This window comes from Leucoraja erinacea, chromosome 9 (assembly GCF_028641065.1).
Source record: "Leucoraja erinacea ecotype New England chromosome 9, Leri_hhj_1, whole genome shotgun sequence".
Lineage (NCBI taxonomy): Eukaryota > Metazoa > Chordata > Chondrichthyes > Rajiformes > Rajidae > Leucoraja > Leucoraja erinaceus.
In genome coordinates this window covers 62421191-62445476 of record NC_073385.1, presented here as the reverse complement: position 1 = coordinate 62445476, position 24286 = coordinate 62421191, and the positions used below count along the sequence as shown (strand labels likewise).

The window sequence follows — 24286 nt, the reverse complement described above, 5'->3', positions numbered from 1 at the left end:
TGTATGGCTATTAAGAGTCAAAGAGAGATAGTGTTTTATTGTCATATAGCCTGAAATGAAACAATGACATTCTTACTTGCAGCAGCACAACAGACAGTAAATATCATATTACCAAATACTAGGGCAGCACCGTGGCGTAGTCAAGTCATGTCAAGTCAATTTTATTCTCGTTGACCAAAGTGCTTTACATCAGTGCAGGTACTAACGTGCTACATAAAATGGTACATAGATCTAACAATACATACATAAATGCATACATACAGTGCTCCCTCAGAAGACCTCAAGAAACGCTTGTAGGTTTTAAGTCTAGACTTAAAGGAGTCAATGGAGGGGGCAGTTTTTTTGGGTTTTTTTATGTTTTGTCAATTTTATTAGAAGTTAATACAGTACAAAACAGTACAGTGGAACCTAAATTTAGGTGCCAACTATGTCATACCGTAATCCATTCTATGTACAACCTCTACTTTTATGTTTTGAGAAGGGAAGTAAGACAAGAAAAAGAAAACAATAGAAAGGGGAAAATGAGGAAAAATAGATGGTAGAGAATAGAAAATCGTGAAGTGTGTATATAAAAAAAAAGAAAAAGTAGAAAGTAGAAATAGGAGAGAAGGCCCCTTAAAAGAGAAATTTTCAAATCTTTATTCGGAGATGTAGATCTATCCGCGGCATGAACTGAAATCAGCAATCTTTACGGTACCGCTGCATCACATGATTCCAAAAAGTCGATGAAAGGAGACCAACTCCTTAAGAATTGGTCATATTTATCTATTAGTCGATGTCTCATTTCTTCAAGGCGTGCTGTGTCCATCATATTCCTAATCCACATTTTAACCGTTGGTATGGTTGTATTTTTCCAAAACTTAAGTATCAATTTCTTTCCAATTATTAATCCATAATTAAAATGTTTTGGTCTTTATTTAAATTGATATCTTCTACTATTATTCCAAATATAATCCATTCCGTTTTAGGTTCTATTGTGGACTTAAAAAGCTTTGTAAATATATCAAATATATTGCTCCAAAATTTATTCAACTTTGTACATCCTACAAATGAATGTGTTATATTAGCGTTTTGAAACAAACATTTATCGCATCTGGGAGAGATGTTTGGATAAAATTTATTCAACCTCGTTTTTGAATAATATAGTCTATGTAATAATTTGAATTGAATTAAATTATGTCTTGCATTAACAGAACAATTATGTGTGTTCATCAGATACTTTTCCCATCTATCCTTCGAGATCTTTATCATTAGCTCATGTTCCCAATCTTCTCTTAGTGCTTCTGTTGAGGGTAATTCTCTATTTAATATATTATTATAAAAGTATGATATTAGTTTTTGTGAATCAGCCTTAATATTCATTGCTTCTTCTAAAGGGTCTAAAAATATAGTTTGAAATCTATGTATATATTTCTTTATAAAGTCACATATCTGTATATATTTAAAATATTGATTATCCTTCAGTTTAAATTTTAATTTTAAATGTTAAAATGATAACAGTTTGCCCAATTCATACATATCCCCTACTTTCCTAATCCCCAGTCTATCCCATTGTTGATATGTTTTGTAGATGAGAGATGGTTTGAATGCGGGATTGTTCACTAGTGGGGTTAGTACTGATAGATTATTTAATTTCAAGGATACTTTTATTTGTTTCCAAATTCTTATTGTATTGTGAATAATTGGGTTCTTCTTATATATTATACTATTCAAGGAGGGGGCAGTTCTGATGAGAAGAGGGATGCTGTTCCACAGTCTAGGTGCTGCAACCGCAAAAACGCGGTCGCCCCTGAGCTTATACCTGGACCGCGGGATAGTCAGTAGCCCCAAGTCGGCCGACCTGAGAGACCTGGAGGTAGAATGGTGGGTTAGCAGATTTTTGATGTAGGTGGGGGCAAGCACATTAAGGGCTTTGTATACATATAGGAGGAGCTTGAACTTGATTCTATACCGCACTGGGAGCCAGTGGAGAGAGGCCAGAATCGGGGTATGTGGTCCCTTTTACAGGTGCACGTCAGTAATTTCGCTGCGGCGTTTTGGGCTAATTGCAGGCAGGACAGGGATGATTGGCTGATGCCAGTGTATAGGGATTTGCAGTAGTCAAGGCGGAAGGAGATAAATGCGTGGATGATCTTTTCAGGTCGTCGGATTGGAGGAATGGTTTGATTTTAGCTATCGTGCGATGCTGGAAGAAGCTAGCTTTTATTTGGCAAACTTCAAAGCGGAGTCAAATATCATGCCAAGGTTTTTGACGTGCGGTTTGCAGTAGTAGCAGTAGAGCTACTGCTTTACAGTGCCAGAGACCCGGATTTGATACTGACTCCAGGTGTTGTCCATATGGAGTTTGTATGTTCTCCCCATGACCCTCGTGTGTTTTCTCCGAGATCTTCGATTTCCTCCCACACTACAAAGATGTAAAGGTTTGTGGGTTAATTGGCTTGGTAAACAACAAAATATGTAAATTGTCCCTAGTGTGTGTAGGATAGTGTTAATGTGCGGGGATCGCTGGTCAGTGTGGAGTCGGTGGGCCGAAGGGCCTATTTCCTCACTTTATCTCTAAACGAAACTAAACTAAAAATAAACAACAAAAATAAGTTTAATAAATTGAAAAAACATAGTGCAAAAATAAAAACAAAGCCTGAAGTATTGAGTGCAATCCAGGCAGTTCGTAGTTCGGAGTTTAGTTGGAGGTTGTAATTTTCAATAGAGTAACATTAATAGAGTAACATCTAATAGTCTGGAATATCTACTGATGCAGTGCTGCCAAAGTCCCGAAGATGTCTTATTCACTGGTGTTTTCAGACGAGGGGGGAATAAACAAAGAATGGATATTTTAATTGAAGTAGACATTTTATTTCATTCTTATTCTGTGTGTGTGTGTTAATGAGCCCAGATCTAAAACAATATTATTCCCTGTGCAATGCATAATACACCCCATATTAACTTGCATCAAAACAGCCTTGCAGAGATTAAGACTGCAATTTTTTTCTTGACAGAGATTAATGACATATTTTGTGACAGACAATCTGCCTAAAATTTGGTTTTGTTTTATTACATTATTTATTTGATTAATGACCATGCTTTTTTTTTAACAGCACTTGCCTCACAATAACTACTGAATTATTGAGAAACTCACAAACATATTCCTTAACTGCTCACTGTCAATGATGAACATGGCCAACTTGGCCACCAAAAAATAACTATGTCGGTTGGCTCTAGTTGCCTGATCTCAATTTACAAACATTTGTACTTTATCCCCCTCTAGGTGCGTGGTTGTGCTTTTTAATCCGAAGAAGGCCAAGCAGCATCACATACTGAATGGATCAAGGTAAGACATTGGAAACTTTTATATTAATGGAAGGAATCCAATTGCACTCCTCCCAATGGGACACCACCCAGATGATCACCTTCGTGAAGGCCGGAGTGCAGCTGCCAAGAACCACAGCAGCCAGGAATCAGTCAGGAATCCTGGCGACTGTGCAGGACTGGCAGCTTTCTGTAGGCCTGGTGAAATAGCTGAAGTTCCCACAGCACATTGCCACGACCAGCCTGAGGCCAGACATCCTCCTGGTCTCAGAGGCGACCAAAAACATTGTCTTGTTAGAGCTGACAGTGCCGTGGGAGGACCGTCTGGAGGAGGCCCACAAGAGGAAGTTGACCAAGTACGAAGAGCTGGTCATAGACTGCCACATGCAGGGCTGGAAGGCAAGGTGTCTGCCTATCGAGGTTGGCTGCAGAGGTTTAGCAGGGCAATCGCTCTACAAAGCCTTGAGTGCTCTGGGCATCAACGGAGTGGAGAGGAGAAGAGCCATCAAGAACATCACAGAGGCAGTGGCGAAAGCCTCGAGATGGCTCAGAATCAGGAGAGAAGGTCCATGGGGAGGAGCGAATGTCACCTGAACACAAGTCATGGACACACGGCTGGGTGGCCTGAGTGGGGGTGTCTGATGTTGAAAGACCCAAAACACCCAATGACCCCAGGTTACATCACTGATGATGTGTTCAGGAGCATCAATAGATGTATTTTGATCAAATACCCTGGGACAAACTGTTGCTGGTGTCTCACCGCTCCAGTGCCATGTGTTTCATCCTGACCTCTGATGGTGTCTGTGTGGAGTCTGCATATTCTCCTTTATCCCTCATGGGTTTCCTCCTTGTGCTCTGGTTTACTCCCACATCCCAAAGACACACAGGTCTGTTAGTTAATTGGCTGCTGTATGTTGTAGATAAGTGACAACAGAATCTAATGGGCATGTGATGGCACGGTGGCGCAGTGGTAGAGTTGCTGCCTTACAGCGCTTGCCTTACAGCGGGTGCTGTCTGTACGGAGTTTGTACGTTCTCCCCCTGACCACGTGAGTTTTCGCCGAGATCTTCGGTTTCCTCCCACACTCCAAAGACGTCCAGGTTTGTAGGTTAATTAGCTTGGTATAAATGTAAATTAACCCTAGTGTGTGTGTCGGATAATGTTAATGTGCGGAAATCGCTGGTCGGTGCAGACTCGGAGGGCCGAAGGGCCTGTTTCCATGCTGTATCTCTGAAGAAAACTAAACTAAACTAAATGTGAGAAAGAATGGATTGCAGGAAATAAGGGAAATAAGAAGGGAAGAATTGCATTGCTGGGAACAAGCCTGCATGAGAGAAACTGAATGGCTTCCTCCTTCTGCGTGGTAGCAAGTTAATTTCTGAGTGCTCTGTGCTGCATTTACCATAACCAGAGACAATGATGATCATAGGTAGCAGAGTTTAGTTTAGTTTAGCTTAGAGATACAGCTAAGTATCTCAAAGATCTCTAAGTATCTCAGTGACTGAGTCCGCACCGACCAGTGATCCCCGCACCCTAACACAAGCCTGCACACACTAGGGACAATTTACATGTATACCAATTATACAAACCCAAGCCAATCGACCTACAAACCTGTACGTCTTTGGAGTGTGGGAGGAAACCGAAGATCTTGGAGAAAACCCGCGCAGGCCACGGGGAGAACGTAGAAACTCCGCACAGGCAGCACCCATTGTCAGGATCGAACCCGGGTCACTGGCGCTGCAAGTGCTGTAAGGCAGCAACTCCACCACTGTGCAGCATTGTGCTGCAGAGATCAGAGACTAAAACGATTGTGCCATTTCTTTAGCTCATCTCCTTGAGCATCTCCCCAATGGCAGTGAGGAATGTCACCTCAGCAGCTCCAGTGGCTGGCCACCAAGGTTAAAGAGGAGAATGGCAGAGGAAGTTATGAAGGAAAAAGCGAGAGAGAATGAATGTAAAAGTCAGCCCAGAATCAGATTGGGGAATCACTTGGGCTGTCTGGAACCAGCAAATGCTTTTATCTTCTAATGCAGTGGGAAAGAAATGATCTGACTTCAGTTTTTATTTTCTCCAGGAAAACCATCACAGCAGTGGCTTTCTCTCCGGATGGAAAGTATCTGGTCACGGGAGAGGTGAGTTCCTGCATTAAATCCTTGCACCCGGTTTTTCCCTTTGCAAACTCCGCACTGATAAAATCAGACGTCAGGATGGAACACAGATTTGTTTACCCTTGCTCAACGTAACTAAAGAAACAAAGAGTGGACGGCACAGTTGCTGTATTTAAGACTTAGCATGCAATGGCATGATGCAGGGAGAGAGATGGTGGCTGCAGTCCTGATGGATGCATGGCTGCTGATATGTATTTGGTGAGATGCTTCAAACCTGACCATCAAGTCCGGACAGACAGCCCAGGACAACTCAGGTGGAATCATGAAAATAAAGTGTTGGGGGCTGCCATGGAGCATCTGTGGTGAGGAGTGAAGTAGGACCGCCAGGACCTACCTGATCTCCCGGTTGCTAAACACTTTAATTACCCTTCCCATTCCCACGCTGACCACTCTCACCTGGGCCTCCTCCATTGTCAGAGTGAGGCTAAACGCAAATTGGAGGAACAGCATTCCTTATTTCGCTTGGACAGCTTACAACCAAGCGGTATTCATATTGTGTTTTCTAATTTCGAGTAACCCCTGCATTTCCTCTCTCTTCAGCCCTCCTCTACCCAAGTCACATCAGCTTTTAGTTCTCACCTAGCAAACAGCTAAGAATGGCCTGTTTCCTTTATCATCGTTACTGTTTTGCATATTTTCCATTCATTTTGTCTATATCTCTCTACATCATCGTCTATAACTCTCGTTTCCCTCTCCCTTGACTCTCAGTCTGAAGAAGGGTCTTGACCGGAAACGTCACCCATTCCTTCCCTCGAGAGATGCTGCCTGACCAGCTGAGTTCCTCCAGCATTTTGTTGTCTATCTGTGGTTTAAACCAGCATCTGCAGTTCTTTCCTACACTAAAAAGCATATTGTCATAGTCATAGTGCTTTGTGCAAGCTCAGTGCCACAAGATACAGCTTTCTCGTAGGGAAACAAGGAATACACCGAGCTAGTATTTAATTGGTGGTTAGGACAGCCAGAGGTCACAAACAATGGCATTGATCTACGTGCCTTACTCTCCTGTGAGGGATTTGGCAAATTGTACCGCCTGATTGTAGGCCATTTCCACCTTTCCCCATCATCCCCTTCTTGCTCCAATGTTGCTATATTTCGATAATTTTGATATTTATGTGTCATTTTGAAAATGTTTAAAGATTCTTTTAAATCTTTTAAATGATGATTGCTCTGAATTTGTGAAGCAAATACTTATAAGGTAGCATAGATGGGAATGGTCCAACATTCCTATCTTTGTAACCTTTTCGTCGATATTGTAACTACTGTTAAATTTGAACTACATAATAATGTTTAACTGAATCGGTCAGGTTTTACATTTAACCCAGGTCCCTGATATATTTAGTGAGATAAATAAACACTCATAGAGCTGGAAATATCAAAGAAGTCTTATAATGACTCAGATTAATTCCAGGTTATCAGATGAAATTTAACTTCACAGGGAATGGTACTTAGAGACAGCTCAGAGCCCTGTTTCTCTAAGCTGCCTACTTGAAAGTATGTTTGTCTAATGCTCACCTCTAGTAACTGAGTGCATGCATGTGTGAATGTGTGTGCGTGAGTGTATATCCATCTGAAAGTATGAGTATATGTGCTTGTGTGTGCAACTGTATGCGCGTGTGGGTGTGTATATACGTGTGTCTATATTTTTAAATGTGTGTGTGTATGTATATGTGTGTATCTGTGTATCTATATTTATATATATGTGTGTGTGTGTGTGTGTGTGTGTGTGTGTGTGTGTGTGTGTGTGTGTGTGTAAGTGTGTGTGTGTGTGTGTTTAATAGCACAACCCACTTCACACATTGGTTACAGCACAGAATAAAGCCATTTGGCTGATCAAGTCCCTGCCTGCCCCATGTTAGAGCAGTCCAGTTTATCCCTCCCACTTCTCTGCCCTTTCTCTAAAACCTTGTAAATTCCTTTGACTGAAGTCTGAAGCTGAGGGTGACCTATATGTCTTGAGAATGTCACATTTATTGAAGGGTTTAATAGGGTTTTTGTAGAGAAGACGACACATCTATGTGCGGTTCAGACTGGTACTGAGAGACGCAGCTGTAGGTTATTAAGCAATAAATCTAATTCTGTATTCTTGAGAAACTGCTTCAGGGAATGGTAAGAAGTGGCTGATGTGAATGGCGTAGGAGCATGTAAGTCTGGTGAACACTCGAGGAAGAAAGGAATAGATTAAGCTGATAGAGAATGAGTGGAGGTTAAGCGAGCAATTGATGTGTGGGCCTCAGTGTACAAATAGTCTACTTCAGGTTACATTATACATGAGTCTATGTAGTTCCCACTCCAACATTGGGAACTATATCCAGTACCTGGAGTCACACCTGTGATAAAGAGCGGTGGCACGCGGCCTGTCATTGTTGTTTCAGTTTGGTTCAGTTTAGTTTATTGACACGTATACCGAGGTACAGTGCAAAGCTTTTGTTGCGTGCTATCCAGTCAGCAAAAATACAATACATGATTATACTTGATCCATTTACAGTGTATAGATACATGATAAGTGAATAATGTTTAGTGCAAGGTAAAGCCAGCAAAGTCCAATTAAGATAGTCTGAGGGTCACCAAAGAGGTAGATAGTAGTTCAGGACTGCTCTCTGGTTGTGGTAGGCTGATTTAGTTGCCTGATAACAGCTGGGAAGAAACTGTCCCTGAATCTGGAGGTGTGTGTTTTCACACTTCTATACCTTTTGCCTGATGGGAGAGTAGCCCCAGTTACTCAGTGCAGGTAAAGTATTCGAAGCCCGACCACCTTGTGGCTGCTATATCAGTGGCCTATCTGACCTCAGAGAGTCAGGGGTGGTGAAGTTCAATTGTACTCACACACTGTGCAGTGCCTCCATGAACAAGCTGCTCAGGTTAAATGGGGACGGCAAGAGGCTCTTGTCACTGATCCAGTGTTTTACACTGTGCAGAGAGCAATCAAATACAATTGTGGGATTCCTGCCACTGTTGATAAATCAGACCATTGGAAGGAGCATATATGGAACTGGAAGTTAGCGGCAGGCTCCATTACACTCTTTATGTTGGCTGCAGGCCAGTACTAATCCAGTTAAACATATTTAATGGGTGGAATTGCAGCATTTAAAGTTGTTCTGCCTTGCTGAGTCACCTAATCAAGATTCAAGATTCAAGAGAATTTCTTGTCATATGTCCCTGAAAGGACAATGAAATTCTTGCTTTGCTTCAGCACAACAGAATATAGTAGGCATGAATACAGAACAGATCAGTGTGTCCATATACCATTATATAAATATATACACACACAAATAAATAAACAGATAAAATGAAAATAAACAGATAATGGGCTATTAATGTTCAGAGTTTTGTTTGAGTTGAGTTTAATAGCCTGATGGCTGTGGGGAAGTAGCTATTCCTGAACATGGATGTTGCAGTCTTCAGGTTCCTGTACCTTCTACCTGAAGGTAGCGGGGAGATGAGTGTGTGGCCAGGATGGTGTGGGTCCTTGATGATACTGCCAGCCTTTTTGAGGCAGCGACTGCGATAGATCCCCTTGATGGTAGGGAGGTCAAAGCCGATAATGGACTGGGCAGTGTTTACTACTTTTTGTAGTCTTTTCCACTCCTGGGCGCTCAAGTTGCCAAACCAAGCTACAATGCAACTGGTCAGCATGCTCTCTACTGTGCACCCGTAGAAGTTAGAGAGAGTCCTCCTTGACCTACCGACTCTCCGTAATCTTCTCAGGAAGTAGAGGCGCTGATGTGCTTTCTTTATAATTGCATCAGTGTTCTCGGACCAGGAGAGATCTTCAGAGATGTGCACGCCCAGGAAATTGACGCTCTTGACCCTTTCCACCATCGACCCGTTGATATAAACGGGACTGTGGGTCCCTATCCTACCCCTTCTAAAGTCTACAATTAGTTCTTTGGCTTTGCTGGTGTTGAGGGCCAGGTTATTGTGTTGGCACCGTTTGGTCAGTCAGTCGATCTCTCTTCTATACTCTAGACTCGTCCCTATTCACTCCATGTCCACCAGCACTCACCTAAAATCTTCCCAATAGCTGCCAACCAGTTAGATTACTGTGAGGACAGCACTAATTGTAACAGCGTAAAAAGGCTCAGCATAGAACCCTCCCAACACCAAAACACTGCCAACTTTGCGTGAAATCAACGTCTGCGTAGAACAAAATCGATTATCGTTAGTGCCTTCTCTTCCCTTCTCCTCTGACCTCTTTCATTGCACCTCAGATGATTATCGAGATCACGCCCTTTTTGTGTCTGCACCCCCAGCACTTCCTTCTCATCAGCAGTCTTTCCAATGGGCCTGGCCGTGGAATGGTTTTACAGGCCCTGGCATCAGATGAACCTAGACTTGGAGAATAACTAGTGTTTGATTGCAGGAAACTAGATAACTTAAACAAACTCGATCAAGGGCGGGACGTTTGAACCATTTTTATCTTTGTTACTGAGAAATGCGGCAGCTACCATTAACACTACATTTGCCACTCTACGTTAAGTTCACAAGTTATAGGAGTAGAATTAGGCCATTCGGCCCATCGAGTCTACTTCGCCATTCAATCATGGCTGGTCTCTGCTTCCTAATCCCATTTTCCTGCCTTCTCACCATAACCCTTGACACCCATTCTAATCAAGAATTTGTCGACCTCTGCCTTAAAAATAACCACTGACTTGGCCTCCACAGCCTTCTGTGGCAAGGAACTCCACACATTAACTAACCTCTGACTAAAAAAGTTCCTCCTCATCTCCTTTCCAAAAGAGCATCCTTTAATTCTGAGGCAATAACCTCTGATCCTACACTCTCCCACCAGTGGAAACATCCTTTACACGTCCACTCTATCTATGCCTTTCATTATTCTGTAAGTTTCAATGAGGTCCCCCCTCAACCTTCTAAACCCCAACGAGTACAGACCCAGTGCCGCCATGTTCTCATCATATGCTAACCCACTCATTCCTGGAATAATTCTTGTAAACCTCCTCTGGAACCTCTCCAGAGCCAGCCCATCCTTCCTCAGATATGGGGCCCAAATTTGCTCACTGTACTCCAAATGTGACCTGACCTGCGCCTTATAGAGAGCTTCAGCATTACAAGAGTTCAAGGGCTGATGACAGGGTTATTTCAGATCATCTAGCACTTGTCCGACTGGCTGCAGGGATAAGCTGAGCACCCCAATAGACTTTCCAGCTCACATCTGCACAATTTGTTGGTCCCTGGCTGCCAGGGTTTCAAGGGGAGAGGAAACTTTCCAGCAAACTGCAGTACGTGAAATTGTGCAGTTTTTTGAAGCATCTTCATTCTTCAGGGATGCTCACAGTTAACAGGACACCATTATTCTGCTTGAAGGCATTGAGCACTCATGGCTCCTCTGTGACAGCTGGAGAATGATAGCTATGTGGACTGGGCTGTCGAGGATGAGATTGTTTGGAGAAAAGGAGACTGAGGAAATTTAATACAGATGTACCTGATTATGAAAGGTCTAGACAGGGTGGACAAGGGGATTTACCGCCCGACAGAAGGAGACAACTGAGCCTATGCTGGCCCCATTAAAAAAACCTCATCAGTCCCATTGTTCCCCTCTCCTTTCTTTCCCAAACCCCTACAACTTACTCTCTCATATGCTCACTAACTCCCCTCTGAGTTTTTTTAGCCACCTATTTATGTTTAGGGACAATTTACAGCGGCTAATAAACTCACCAATGTATCTTGGCGAGACAGATGTCAGAGGTTATGGGGAGAAGGCAGGAGAATGGGGTTAGGAGGGAGAGACAGATCAGCCATGTTTGAATGGTGGAGTAGACCTGTTATTATTTCATGCAAGGAGTTGTGAAAATTTGGGATTCTCTGCCTAAAATGGTGAAGGAGGCAGAAATACTCGGAGCAGTTGAGTTACAACCTACAGAACTAGAGAACAAAGGCTGGGCAGTGGGACTGGTGTTCACTTTTCTCCGGCATGCATGCAAAGGGCTACTAAATATTCATGATTCTCAAACTATGATGTGATCCAAATAAGTGAGATCGGTATCTCGATAAACGCAAGGAATCATGGGATTTGTCAAAGGTCATTCGGGAGTTAAAAAATGGGAATGCAGCGCTGTATAAACTGTGTATAAATTGTTAACTAGTCTACCAAGGAATTAATCTAGAATTCTGTCAACTCAACAGCTTCCTTTCTTGTTCTGCTGTTCACACACTTCTTACACAGTTCTAGATCAGCTCATTCATCTGCAATTATGAGATACTCAAAAAGTTAAAGAATTGATTATTTTAATTTAATCCTTAATGTGTTTGCTACTGGAATAAGAAAATATTACTTGTGCTTGAAACATTTTCTTATCTTTATTCAGAATTTATGTGTAAAAACATATTTAATCTGAGGCTGTATCAGTGTGATGTGGGCTGATGCTTTACCTACGGCAGTGTGAATGTACCGTTAAGGCAAAGATTCATCTCCGAGGAAAATGGAGTACAGGGTTGGCTCTGTGAAGGAGCCGCCAATCCGATATAAGACATTTAACTGCAAAATGCTTTGCCCCCAGCCATCTCGCCCAGTGCACGTTGGCCAGCACAGTTCGCCAGCCCTTGTTAGCAGATGCTCTTTGTGCTGGTGTTACCCAAAGCCCAAAGGTTTTGTGGAGGTTCTGCGTTAGGATCGGGCATGCAGCGAGCTAGCGAAAGGGCTGTCAGATCAAATCAGCCCAGGTTGCCGAGTGGCCGAAGGACAGATTTTAATGGTTAGCTATTAAACTGTTCCATCTGTGTGGCATTGCCAGCTCTCTTTCTCCCAGATCCCCCACTCCAACTGGCGACAAAGTGTGACTGAGAAAACGCTCCCACTCATATTATGGGTTGGCTCCGCGTTTGCCCACTCGCTGGGGCGGGCGGCGCATCCTTCAAAGAGAGCGAGAACAGGTCCCATCAGCTGGGGAGCTGCAACCTACTCCTGAGTGAAGCCTCTAGTATGGCTGCGGTTCAAATGGCTGCAAATTCTCATAATTATCACTGCCCGGTCACCCAGACCCGGCTCCCAACTCTGTGCCCTGACAGACTGGAACCAACCCCAGAGGTTAAAGCGACAGCATCTTTATTTAAGCCAACCCACCTCAAAAGTTTAACCAGCCTGTTCGAATCCAATCTGAACTTTCCAACCTACCCCCCACATAGCACATTCTCCTTGTTTCCTTCAATCCAGGAAGGTTGTTTAGATAGGATCTCAAATTGGTTGACCACACACAACTTGTAATTTGTGTAAATTAATATTGAGTTTGAATGGCTGTGACTCAGGCTACTTCCAGGGATTTGATAATTGACAGCTTCGTTCCAGGCATTCTTGCGTTTTCAAGGTTGGTGCTGTATTGAGCCAATAATTTAAATAGATACAACTGTGGATTTGTGCAGCCTGTAGTGCGCTGTGGCCTACTGCTGACACATTTGACATACATTTATTTATAAATCTCAATTAAATGAATACGCAGGTCTGTACAGACATAGTAGCTTAGCTGGCGAGAATGTTTATCCTGAATGACCCACGACCTGGGCATGTGCACTTGTAATACCGAACTTGCTTATTAAAACAATTGCTGTTAATCCACGAAAAGCCAATTGATCTGTGCCTTACTCCTTTTGGACACAAAACTAGCTTTTCAATACCCATCTCTACAGGAGCCTCAACCATTGTACAGTAGCTTATACTCAACTACTGCAAGTAATACATAAGGGACAGGATGACCCATTGAGATGCTTGTGCTTATAGTTTGGTGCTAACATCCACAAAATGCATGTGACGCTTTCTGACATCAGAACTACATTTCAGAAGTACTTCAATGTCTGTTCAGATCTTTATAGTGTCCCGCAATTGTGAGAGGCTGTAAAGAAATAGTTCTGTACAAATTATATTACTAAAAATCTGATCTTGACACTTCCTGTTGTTCTGTATATTGATTTTAGAAAAAACGCTGCCACTTACGGCTGTGATTTTTGGTCATCTTACTCAGAGTCCCCCTCCGCTGCGCAGGACAAGAGGATTTTTCTCATTGATGAAAAATAAAAGAGTTATTAGTGTTTAAAGAATGTTGAGATTCTCTCTCCTGAAGGCCACGCCCCTTCCGGAGGGACTATAAAACCCGGAAGTGTTGAGTGCCTCATTCAGTCTCTGCAAGATGGGGGAGCGAGCGGGTCACGTCTCTCAGACTGAGCTGTAAATAACACTGAACACATATCTACTAAACTGTGAGTGGTTTTACTGACCTGTCAGTGCCCTTAATGTGGTTTGAAAATATAGTTTGGAAATGCTAAAGCTGTGTTGCCAATGGTTTGGAAATGCTAAAGCAGTGTTGCCTAATTAAAGTTGTCTTGCCTAATTAAAGTTGCCTTGCTTAATTAAAGTTGCCTTGCCTTTATATAATTAAAAGTCCAATCTTGACCACTTCCCCTCTTGCGCATTATATTGATTTTAGAAAAAACGCTACCACGTATGACTGTGATTTTTGTCCATCTTACTCAGTCCCCCTCCGCTCATCAGTTGCTGAGGATTTTTCCCATCCATGAAAAATAAAAGAGTTATTAGTGTTTAAAAAAGTGTTCAGATTCTCACAACACTTTTTTAAACACTAATAACTGAAGGCCATGCCCCTTCTGATGGGAGGGGGGAGGGACTATAAAACCCAGAAGTGTGGGCGTGGCTCAGTCTCTGCAAGATGGAGGAGGGAGAGGTCACGACTCGCATTCTTTAGTGGCCGTGTACCATGCTTGAAATGGTATGAAACTGCACTTGAATTTGGTGGCCTTGCGCCCTGCTCAAAATGGAATTTCAAGGAATAGCCATGAGTTAACTGCCAGCCCACCAGCCGTGAGTGAGTGAGCTGCCAGCATAACAGGCTTGAGTGACTGAGCCGCCAGCCCAAGAATCCATTTGGCCCACATTTCAATACTAGCCCTCTGGAAACCAGTCCAGCCCACAACACCCATACTAGCATTCCAGAACACCCCCCCCCCACTGGCCATAGATATTTGAATTTGTGGAGAATATTGCGTTGGGGGACCAGCCCTCCCGTGTGATGCTGGGACCCAACGGGTCCCACTTACTCTAGTATATTATATATATTATATGCCTCACATATGTATGTGTATATGGCATATTTATATATATATATGTAGATGGCATCAAGAGCGGAACTCGCTGTCAAAACATGGAGGGGACCGGGGGACACATTGTTTTGACGGCCACACACACACTTCGGAAGTTCAATCCAGCGCTAAACGCAGCTCAACTCTGCCTGTCTCACCGGGTTAACTACAGCCCTGTCTGGACTGACGGAATACCAGCGATACTTCTCCGCGCTGGCCATATTTCCCGCAAGTCCAGGCTCACCTGGCGGGACAAGCAGAGTTGAGCTGGGTTTAGCACTGTTTCTCTACGCTGGCCCGTCTGATTCCCGACCAAAGATCCTATAGCGGAGGATCTTTGTTGCCGACCTCTCTGGCCACCCGCGGGGGGGGGGAGTACTCGGGAGGAGACAGGACAGCGCCGGAGAGCTGGGATCGATCCTGGCTGCGGATGAGGCGCAGGTCTGTGCCACGTCTCCCTCCTCCAATCACCGCGCTCTATCCTCAGTCCCACCCCCCCCCCCCCCAACTCCTCCCTCCTCCAATCATCGTGCTGAATCATGTCCCGCCCCCATTGCCTGCTGACCGACGTCTCTCTTGTCCAATCGGCGCCCTCGATCATCAGTCCCACCCCCACTGTCTCGCGGAAAGCGGAGATTTCACCGGATTTTAAAATCCGGATTACAAAAACTTGGGGGGGATGTCCCCCACCTCTCAAAACATGCCCCCCCCCCGGATGGCATACCATACATATATGGCATACACATACATATATACATACACATACATATATGCATACACATACATATATACATACACATACATATGTATTATACCTCACAAATATATAATATATATATATTATGTCTCACACGCACACATATATATATACATATATATATATATATATATATATATGTGTGTGTGTATATATGTGTGCATGATATATGTATATGTGAATATGACATGAAAACATACACATGGAACTTTTTCTCCCGTTTATTACATTGTTTGCAGTGTACTATGTTTACATATTCTGTTGTGCAGCAGCAAGTAAGAATTTAATTGTTTTGTCTGGGACATATGATTGATTAGTAGGACGGGATGTTACAATCCTTAAGATTTCACTACAATTGACATTCATGGGTATGACCACTAGGTGATTTTTCTACCAATCAGACAAATCTTCAGTTGTGTACCTCAACATCACTGGGTGTTTCGGCCTTTTATCACAAGACATCCTCAGTCGAGGCAGGCCCACCGCAGGGTGATCAAACCTGGATGTGTGTGTGTCTTATTGTTAGCCTCTAGATGGTCACGTGGCAGCCCAGACGGCATCTTTCCTCTTCAGCCACAGCCAGTGACTGCTCCATTCGGCGGAATTGGCAAGTTCTTTTAATGCCCACCTTTGTGCCTGCCCTCTGACTCCTACTTCCGTCAGGAGCCTTGCGGTGGAACAGGCTACAAAGCCCCTGCACCCCACCTCCACTGGACACACCCTTACACTCCAACCTCTCTCCTCTGCCTAGGTTGCAAGATTGAATATCAAAGCCTTTTTCTTTCATAAGCCTCGTCCACAGCCTCCTCCCATGGGGACCGTCAGCTCAATGATGAAAACATGCCGACAGGAGTTGGACCAGAGAACGAGGTCGCAGGTCGGTAGCTGCGATTTCAACTGGGAACGAAAGCCTCTGGCCTAGGTCAACACGCATTTCTCAGTCCCTGCGTTCAGTCAGCATGAGTTGAGAGGCGAGGGGTTAGTCCTCCGTTTCCCTCCTCCCCGGATGAAAGATGGTATTTGCGGGAATGTTATCTGGGCACTGATAGGCATGGTGTTGGTGGTAACTCTCTTGCACTCGAGTTCAGCGGCCAAACACCTCAGCACCTGGTTGTGTCGCCAGGTGTATCTGCCTTGTGTTAGGCTGGTCTTACAACCGACCAGGATGTGCTTGAGGTTTGCTGGAACTGCACAGGCTGGATCCTCTCCCAGCTAAAGATTTAGGTTTGTGGGAGAGGGAAGGACGTCATATGTGGCTCTGACAATGAAGCTCAACATATTTGACTCCTTGCTCCACAGCTCTCTCCATGTGATCTTCCTCCTCTCAACGCCATCCCACGTCATCCAGCGGCCTTGTTTGGCTTGGGATATTGCTTTGGCACACCTGGCTGCTTCTTCCTGGTGGCACACCTCCTCCACCACCAGGTGCCGACGTTCAGCTGGAATAGCCTTTTGCCAGGTCGGTTTCATTACTCCCAGGCCAAAGCCCCCTTGACCTTGTTGGACATGGCCCACTGTATCCCGGTGTCGGAGGGTGGATTTTGCATCCAGTACCACCGACAATAAGACACTCTTGACCTGAGCAAAATGCAATTGCTAAAATCTCGGGGGATTCACAGTGTTTTCAGGATGGCGAGAACATGAGGCAGGTGGGCTGGCAGAGAGGTGGTGAGGGCGAGGGGGAGGGGGAGGTGAGTGGCAGGAGCGCCGCACTCAATCAGCAGCCGTGAAACGACTTGTTAGATCTCATTCCTGTGTCATTCTCCACAATAAAATACAGAAATACCTGTTCTGTTTCAGCCGTTATGTTTGAATAAATTTACTTCCTTGACAATTGAGAAAACACAGTGGGTGGCACAATTCCACAGCTTCTAGAGCCACTGCCTAACAGCACCAGGAACATAGAATGTACAGCATAGGAACAGGCTGTTCGGCCCACTATATCTGTGCCGAACATGATGCCAAGTTAAACTAATCTCCTCAGACTTGCACATGATCCATAATGGGCCTGTCCCACTTAGGCGACTTTTTAGGTGAGTGCAGGAGACTGTGCACTAGCCATATGGTCGCCACATGTTCGCTGGTGGTCTCTGGTGAGTGCCCTTCATGGTCGCGAGGAGTTCCTTAATTCTTGGAACTAGTCGCAGCCTCAGTATGGTCATGTTGAAAATGTTTCTGCCATGGAGAAAATCGATAATCCTGTAGTCATAGGTACAGTTGTAATGGGGTCGCCATGTAGTTGTAGGCAGTCGAGGTTGCCGTAGATAGTTTTAGTGAATCACCTTTGCTGACTGATCATTTTCATTGGCCCATGGGGGAAAAAAAACGTAAGCAGTAGTTTTCAGAACCAAAGATAACCAACCGGTAACCGCCAAACTTCACAGCTGTGTATCTCTGGCTTCTTAAATGTTGTCTGGCTTCTTAAAAGTTGTCTGGCTTCTTAAAAGTTGTCTTAAAACTCACTCGTATCCCCTTCTCTCTACCTCCTCTACCCCCCCTTCCCCCCCCCCCTTCTCCACCCCCTCTCACCCCCCCCCCCCCTTTTAAAGGACTTACCATACACTGTGCTAGCGTTTTAATTACAGCGCCAACCTTCCTGTTCGTTGCGGTGTGTGTCTGTATCGCTTTGGCTTTGCACCGTTTGAATTCCAGACAGCGTTCCCCCCGCTTGCCCTGGCCCCCGCTTTTGCGATGTGTGTGTGTGTGTGTGTTCCACTCTGACAGTCGCCGTTCCAGTTCCCGGTTTTTCAGGCGGCTGCCAGCAACTTGACAGTCGCCGGCAGTCCGCTGAAAAATTGTCTAAGTGGGACAGGCCCTTAATACATATCCTTTAAAGTTTCACTCTTTAAACTTTCCCCAAGATTGAGTCCTGACCCCAGGTGCTGTCTGTGTGGCGTTTGCGTGTGGATGAGAAAGCGTGGAGAATAAAAAGTGGGATTCATGTAAGATTGGAGTAATGCGTGGTTGATGGCTGGCGCGGGCTTGATGGGCTTGCTTCTGTGCTGCAATTCCATATGATTATAAGGGCAGGACAGGCATTTTACCCAGGACAGCTCACCCTGACGCAATGTGAGAGAGAGTGAGCATGGGTTCAGCTCCCTCAGCACCAAGCAGTGGTGCAGCGGTAGTGATGCTGCCTTATTGCTCTTGCAGCTCCAGAGACCCGGGTTCCATCCCAAACAGAGACGGAAACCACTTTCAAAAGATGGGACCGAGGGTCAGGGGGACACAATTTTTTGGTGGCCGTGCGCGCATTTGCACACTCACACTCACACACACACACACACACGAGGCATCAGAAGCTTCACGACTAATTAGCTTGGGATTCTTCCAGTTTCCAACCCCGCGACGTGGATGTTTCTACTACGGGGCCGTTACCATTAGAATGTGTCAATTACTGCAGATCTGTACCACAGATTTAAAGTTTGTAACGTGAGGGGGACCGTCCCCCACCTCTGAAAACATGGAGGGGACATGTCACCCCTGCCCCCCCGGGGTTTCCACCAATGATCCCAACTACGGGCGCTGTCTGTACGGAGTTTGTACGTTCTCCCTGTGACCTGCGTGGGGTTTCTCCGAGATCTTCAGTTTCTTCCCACACTCCCATACAGGTTTGCGGGTTAATTGACATGGTATAAGTGTAAATTGTCCCTAATGTGTGTAAGATGGTGTTAGTGTGCGGGGATCGCTGGTCGGTGTGGACCCGGTGGGCCGAAGGGCCTGTTTCTGCGCTGTATCTCTAAAACTAAACAAAACCAAGCTTCCTTGCACCTCATCCTGTTAGACTGGTTGCTCAGTCCTCATGCTAATTGGCTCTTCAATGGGGAGATGGCTGCTTCAGTGAGAGCTTCTTCAGTCTCTCAACTCCAGTGACCCAAGGCCAGTTTTATTCAATCTCCCTTCATGTGAGAGCCTTAATTTTGCATGTCAACCTAAGGAATTCAATGTGGCAACGGTCTTTTGGTTCAGAGACTAAAGCTACTGACATTTTTCTACATGAGGTGTTAACTCAGCAACTTTTCAATTCCATTACTTTTCTATTCCATTCACCTCGCAATCGATGCCAGCATAACATTTCCTTCCTGATTGTTTGCTGTGCGGCAAGTGGTATTTCTGTTTCTCATGAACCAGCAGATTCAGATCTCCCTGCTTACATCTAATCCCTTCTTTGATTCCTTCTACAGAATAATCTCACCATTATACTCCACTTCCCACCATCACGCCCTCTCGCACCAATGCTCATTGTCTTTGCCAGATTCACTTCCCCTCACCGCTCCCCCCCCAGCAGGTGTGGAGACGTTACACCCTCATTTTACCAAAGTCATAGTGTGATACAGTGTGGAAACAGGCCCTTCTGCCCAACTTGCCCACACCAGCCAACATGTCCCAGCTACACTAGTCCCACCTGCCTGCATTAGGCCCATATCCCTCCAAACCTGTCCTATCCATGTACCTGTCTAATTGTTTATTAAATGTTGGGATAGTCCCACCTTAACTACCTCGTCTGGAAGCTCATTCCATGCACCCACCATGCTTTGTGTGAAAAGGTTACCCCTCAGATTCCTAGTAAATCTTTTCCCCTTCACCTTAATTTTCTGCTTCTCCTCAATTTCCCAACTCTGGGCAAGGAATAGAGTCCCAGCCTGCTCAACCTCTCCCTATAGCTCAGACCCTCTAGTCCTGGCAATATCCTCATAAATCTTCTCTGTACCCTTCCCAGCTCGACAATATCTTTCCTATAACATGGTGCCCAGAACTGAACACAATACTCTAAATGCGGCCTCCCCAACGTCTTATACAACTACAGCATGACCTCTCAACTTCTATCCTCAACATGTGTAGGAAGGAACTGCAGATGCTGGTTTCAACCGAAGATAGACACAAAAAGCTAGAGTAACTCAGCGGGACAGGCAGCATCTCTGGAGAGAAAGAATGGGTGACGTTTCGGGCCTTATACAGTCAGAAGAAGGGTCTCGACCCAAAACGTCACCTTTTCCTTTTCTCCAGAGATGCTGCCTGTCCCGCTGAGTTACTCCAGCATTTTGTGTCTATCTTTGGATATACTGTATGTCCTTCAGGGCTTGAGATCTGCTCTCCTACAGCACTGTGGAATCTCCTTGACCAGCATATCTACTGCTGTTCAAGGGGGCGGCTCATCACTACATGTTCAATGGTCGGTAGTGGTTGGCAATAAATGACAGCCTGGCCAGTGATGTCCTTCTTCTGAAAGAACAAACAAATAAATGGAAAAAATTTGTCAGAAAAAAACCCATTCCTGATGTAACAACTCTCTGCATCAAAAGACCTCACGACATATCCTCCTCTAATCTTTTCTCACGTGTCTTGGAAATATCTGCTGTTGTTACAATCCCCTCACCGCTGCCATCTAATCTGTGAAAACTTCTCATGGCAAATCATCGTGCGTAGGTGGCACTACAGATGCCAATGATTCACACTTCAGTAACACAGTACATACAGTATCTCCAGGTTGCTACTGTGGTGCTGCAGAAAATGTTTCAGCAAGGAACCACAAGAAGTGCTTTGACTCAATGGATAAACATCGATCTGTTGGCAGGGATAGAGACCAGCGCTGTGCTCTGAACCATTGCTAAGGCATAATTGACATTCGCCTAAGAGGATGGGCAGGGCCTCAGCCAGTTTCAGTTTAGTTTATTGTCACGTGTGCCGAGGTACAGTGAAAACATAGAAACATAGAAACATAGACAATAGGTGCAGGAGTAGGCCATTCGGCCCTTCGAGCCTGCACCGCCATTCAATATGATCATGGCTGATCATCCAACTCAGTATCCTGTACCTGCCTTCTCTCCATACCCCCTGATCCCTTTAGCCACAAGGGCCACATCTAACTAATATAGTCAATGAACTGGCCTCAACTACCTTCTGTGGTAGAGAATTCCAGAGATTCACCACTCTCTGTGTGAAAAATGTTTTTCTCATCTCGGTCCTAAAAGATTTCCCCCTTATCCTTCAGCTGTGACCCCTTGTTCTGGACTTCCCCAACATCGGGAACAATCTTCCTGCATCTAGCCTGTCCAACCCCTTAAGAATTTTGTAAGTTTCTATAATATCCCCCCTCAATCTTCTAAATTCTAGCGAGTACAAGCCGAGTCTATCCAGTCTTTCTTCATATGAAAGTCCTGCCATCCCAGGAATCAGTCTGGTGAACCTTCTCTATACTCCCTCTATGGCAATAATGTCTTTCCTCAGATTTGGAGACCAAAACTGTACACAATACTCCAGGTGTGGTCTCACCAAGACCCTGTACAACTGCAGTAGAACCTCCCTGCTCCTATACTCAAATCCTTTTGCTTTGAAAGCTAACTTACCATTTGCTTTCTTCACTGCCTGCTGCACCTGCATGCCTACTTTCAATGACTGGTGTACCATAACACCCAGGTCTCGTTGCGTGCTATCTAGTCATCAGAAAGACAATACATGATTACAATCGATCCATTTACAGTGTACAGATACAAGATAAGGGAATAACGTTTAGTGTAAGGTAAAGCCAGCAAAGACCGATCATGGATAGTCTGAGGGTCACCAAAGAGGTAGATAGTAGCTCAGCACTGCTTTCTGGTTGTGATAGGATGATTCAGTTGTCTGATAACAGCTGGGAAGAAACTATCCCTGAATCTGGAGGTGTGTGTTTTCACACTTCTATACCTTTTGCCCGTTAGGAGAGGTGAGAAGAGGGAGTGGCCAGGGTGCGACTCCTCCTTGATTATGCTGCTGGCCTTGCCGAGGCAGCGTGAGGTGTAAATGGAGTCAATGGAAGAGAGGTTGGTTTGTGTGGGGTGCAGTGGTTCAGCAGTTAATTCTGACCTTCAGTGCTGTCTGCGTGGAGTTTGCACTTTCTCCTCGTGATTACATGGGTTTTCTCAGGGTGCTCTAATTTCCTCCACACCCCAAAGACCTGTGGGTCAATTGATACCAGAATATTGCCCCTACTGTACAATTGAGTGGTAAAATCTTGGAGGACTTGATGGGAATATGGGGAGAAGAAAAAGTATAATTTAATGTAGGATTCATGCAAATGAGTGTTTGATAGCACAGTCTGTTTCCGTGCTACTTACTTATCTCTCTAACTATTCTCTGCAATGGGATTTGAACTCTTCCCCTCTGACTGAAAGGCTTGAGTACCCGTGAACCAAAGATCTTAAGATCTTTGCGGTGAACCACTGCAGCATTGTATTGTAAATCTTCTGTGTCCTTTTAACAAACCAGTCTATCTGCACTGACTGCTTTAGTCAGGGAATCAGTTAACTGGAAGCAAAGATACAATCTTTGATTGGATGGAATGCTGTGATGAAACCAGGGAGAGACTAATCACTGTTTATAAAATATTCCCAGTTTCCTTACCAACGGCTTGTATTAGGTTTGGTTTCTTTTCCTGTTTCCTGGGTGATAGGATGTTTAAGACTTGGCCTGGGTTCATATCCACAAATAAGAAAGGTGTGGCTGATTTGTCTGTTTGACGGGACAGAGCACTTAAAACTCCATTTATTGAGTAGATCTTAAATGCATGTAATCATTCTTGCTGAAATCTCACTTGAAGCTTTGAATGCGGATAAATATATCATGAAAACACACCAAGCCCTCCCAGTACTGACTGGGCCTTAAAGCAGTTTGATTTACTTCATGTGAATGACAAGAACTCTTAAAGAGTTGACTACAGGACCAGACTCAACCCTAGCTGTATTATTAAAGACAAGCACTAAAGCTGTGGAAAATTGCACAGATAGGTCCTTCTGCAGAAAGCAGGCCTGCTTCAATGTGGCTCAATGCACCCAATCATATCCTCAATCATTTTTTGCACTCAAAGGGTGGCAGAACAAGCTGTCAGATGAGGTAGTTGAGGCTGGGACTATCGCAACATTTCAGAAACGGTTAGACAGGTCCATGGGTAGGACAGGTTTGGATATGGACCATGGAATATGAACATATGGTTTGGATATGAATTTGTGGAATTCCCTGCCAATTGTACAGAGGGCAGTGGAGGCCAAGTCACTGGATGGATTTAAGAGAGAGTTAGATAGAGCTCTAGGGGCTAGTGGAGTCAAGGGATATGGGGAGAAAGCAGGCACGGGTTATTGAATGAGGACGATCAGCCATGATCACAATGAATGGCGGTGCTGGCTCGATGGGCCGAATGGCCTCCTCCTGCACCTATTTTCTATGTTTTTATGTAACACGGCCAGGTGGGACTAGTGTAGCTGGGACATGTTGGCCGGTGTGGGCAGGTTGGGCCATAGGGGCTGTTTCCACACTGTATCACTCTATGACTCATCGGCGAATAGCTATAAGGTGTCATTGACAACACTATCAAGTGGGCACTAACTCACCAACATCCTGCTCATCCTTTGGTTTTGCCTGGCCACTCGGCTCCAGACCTCATCACAGCTAAAATGGACTGAAGAGTTAATTCTGGAGATGAGCTCAGATTGACCATCCCTTCCCTTCCCCCATCCCCTACAATATAGCATTTGATCAAAAGCATTCCAAATGCTGGAGTATCATGATCATAAGTGATAGGAGTAAAATTAGGCCATTCGGCCCATCGTCTAGTCCGTCATTCAATCATGGCAGGTACAGCAGGCAGTGAAGAAAGCGAATGGCATGTTGGCCTTCATAACGAGAGGAGTTGAGTATAGGAGCGAAGAGGTCCTTCTACAGTTGTACAGGGCCCTGGTGAGACCACACCTGGAGTATTGTGTGCTGTTTTGGTCTCCTGATTTGAGGAAGGACATTCTTGCTATTGAGGGAGTTCAGCATAGGTTCACGAGGTTAATTCCTGGGATGGCGGGACTGTCACATGATGAAAGAATGGAGCGACTGGGCTTGTATTCACTGGAATTTGGAAGGATGAGGGGATGGTATAGCAACATATAAAATTATTAAGGGATTGGACAAACTAGATGCAGGAAACATGTTC

General features: G+C 44.7%; 1 protein-coding gene across 1 annotated transcript in view; it reads left to right on the top strand.

Moving 5' to 3' along the window:
* Positions 1 to 24286, top strand: part of mapkbp1 (mitogen-activated protein kinase binding protein 1) — a 218912-nt gene that overhangs the window by 97396 nt on the left and 97230 nt on the right. The window contains exons 3-4 of the mRNA XM_055640984.1: positions 3266 to 3328; positions 5381 to 5438. Of these exons, the coding sequence (XP_055496959.1) occupies positions 3266 to 3328; positions 5381 to 5438 (121 nt within the window). The remainder of the gene's footprint in view (positions 1 to 3265; positions 3329 to 5380; positions 5439 to 24286) is intronic.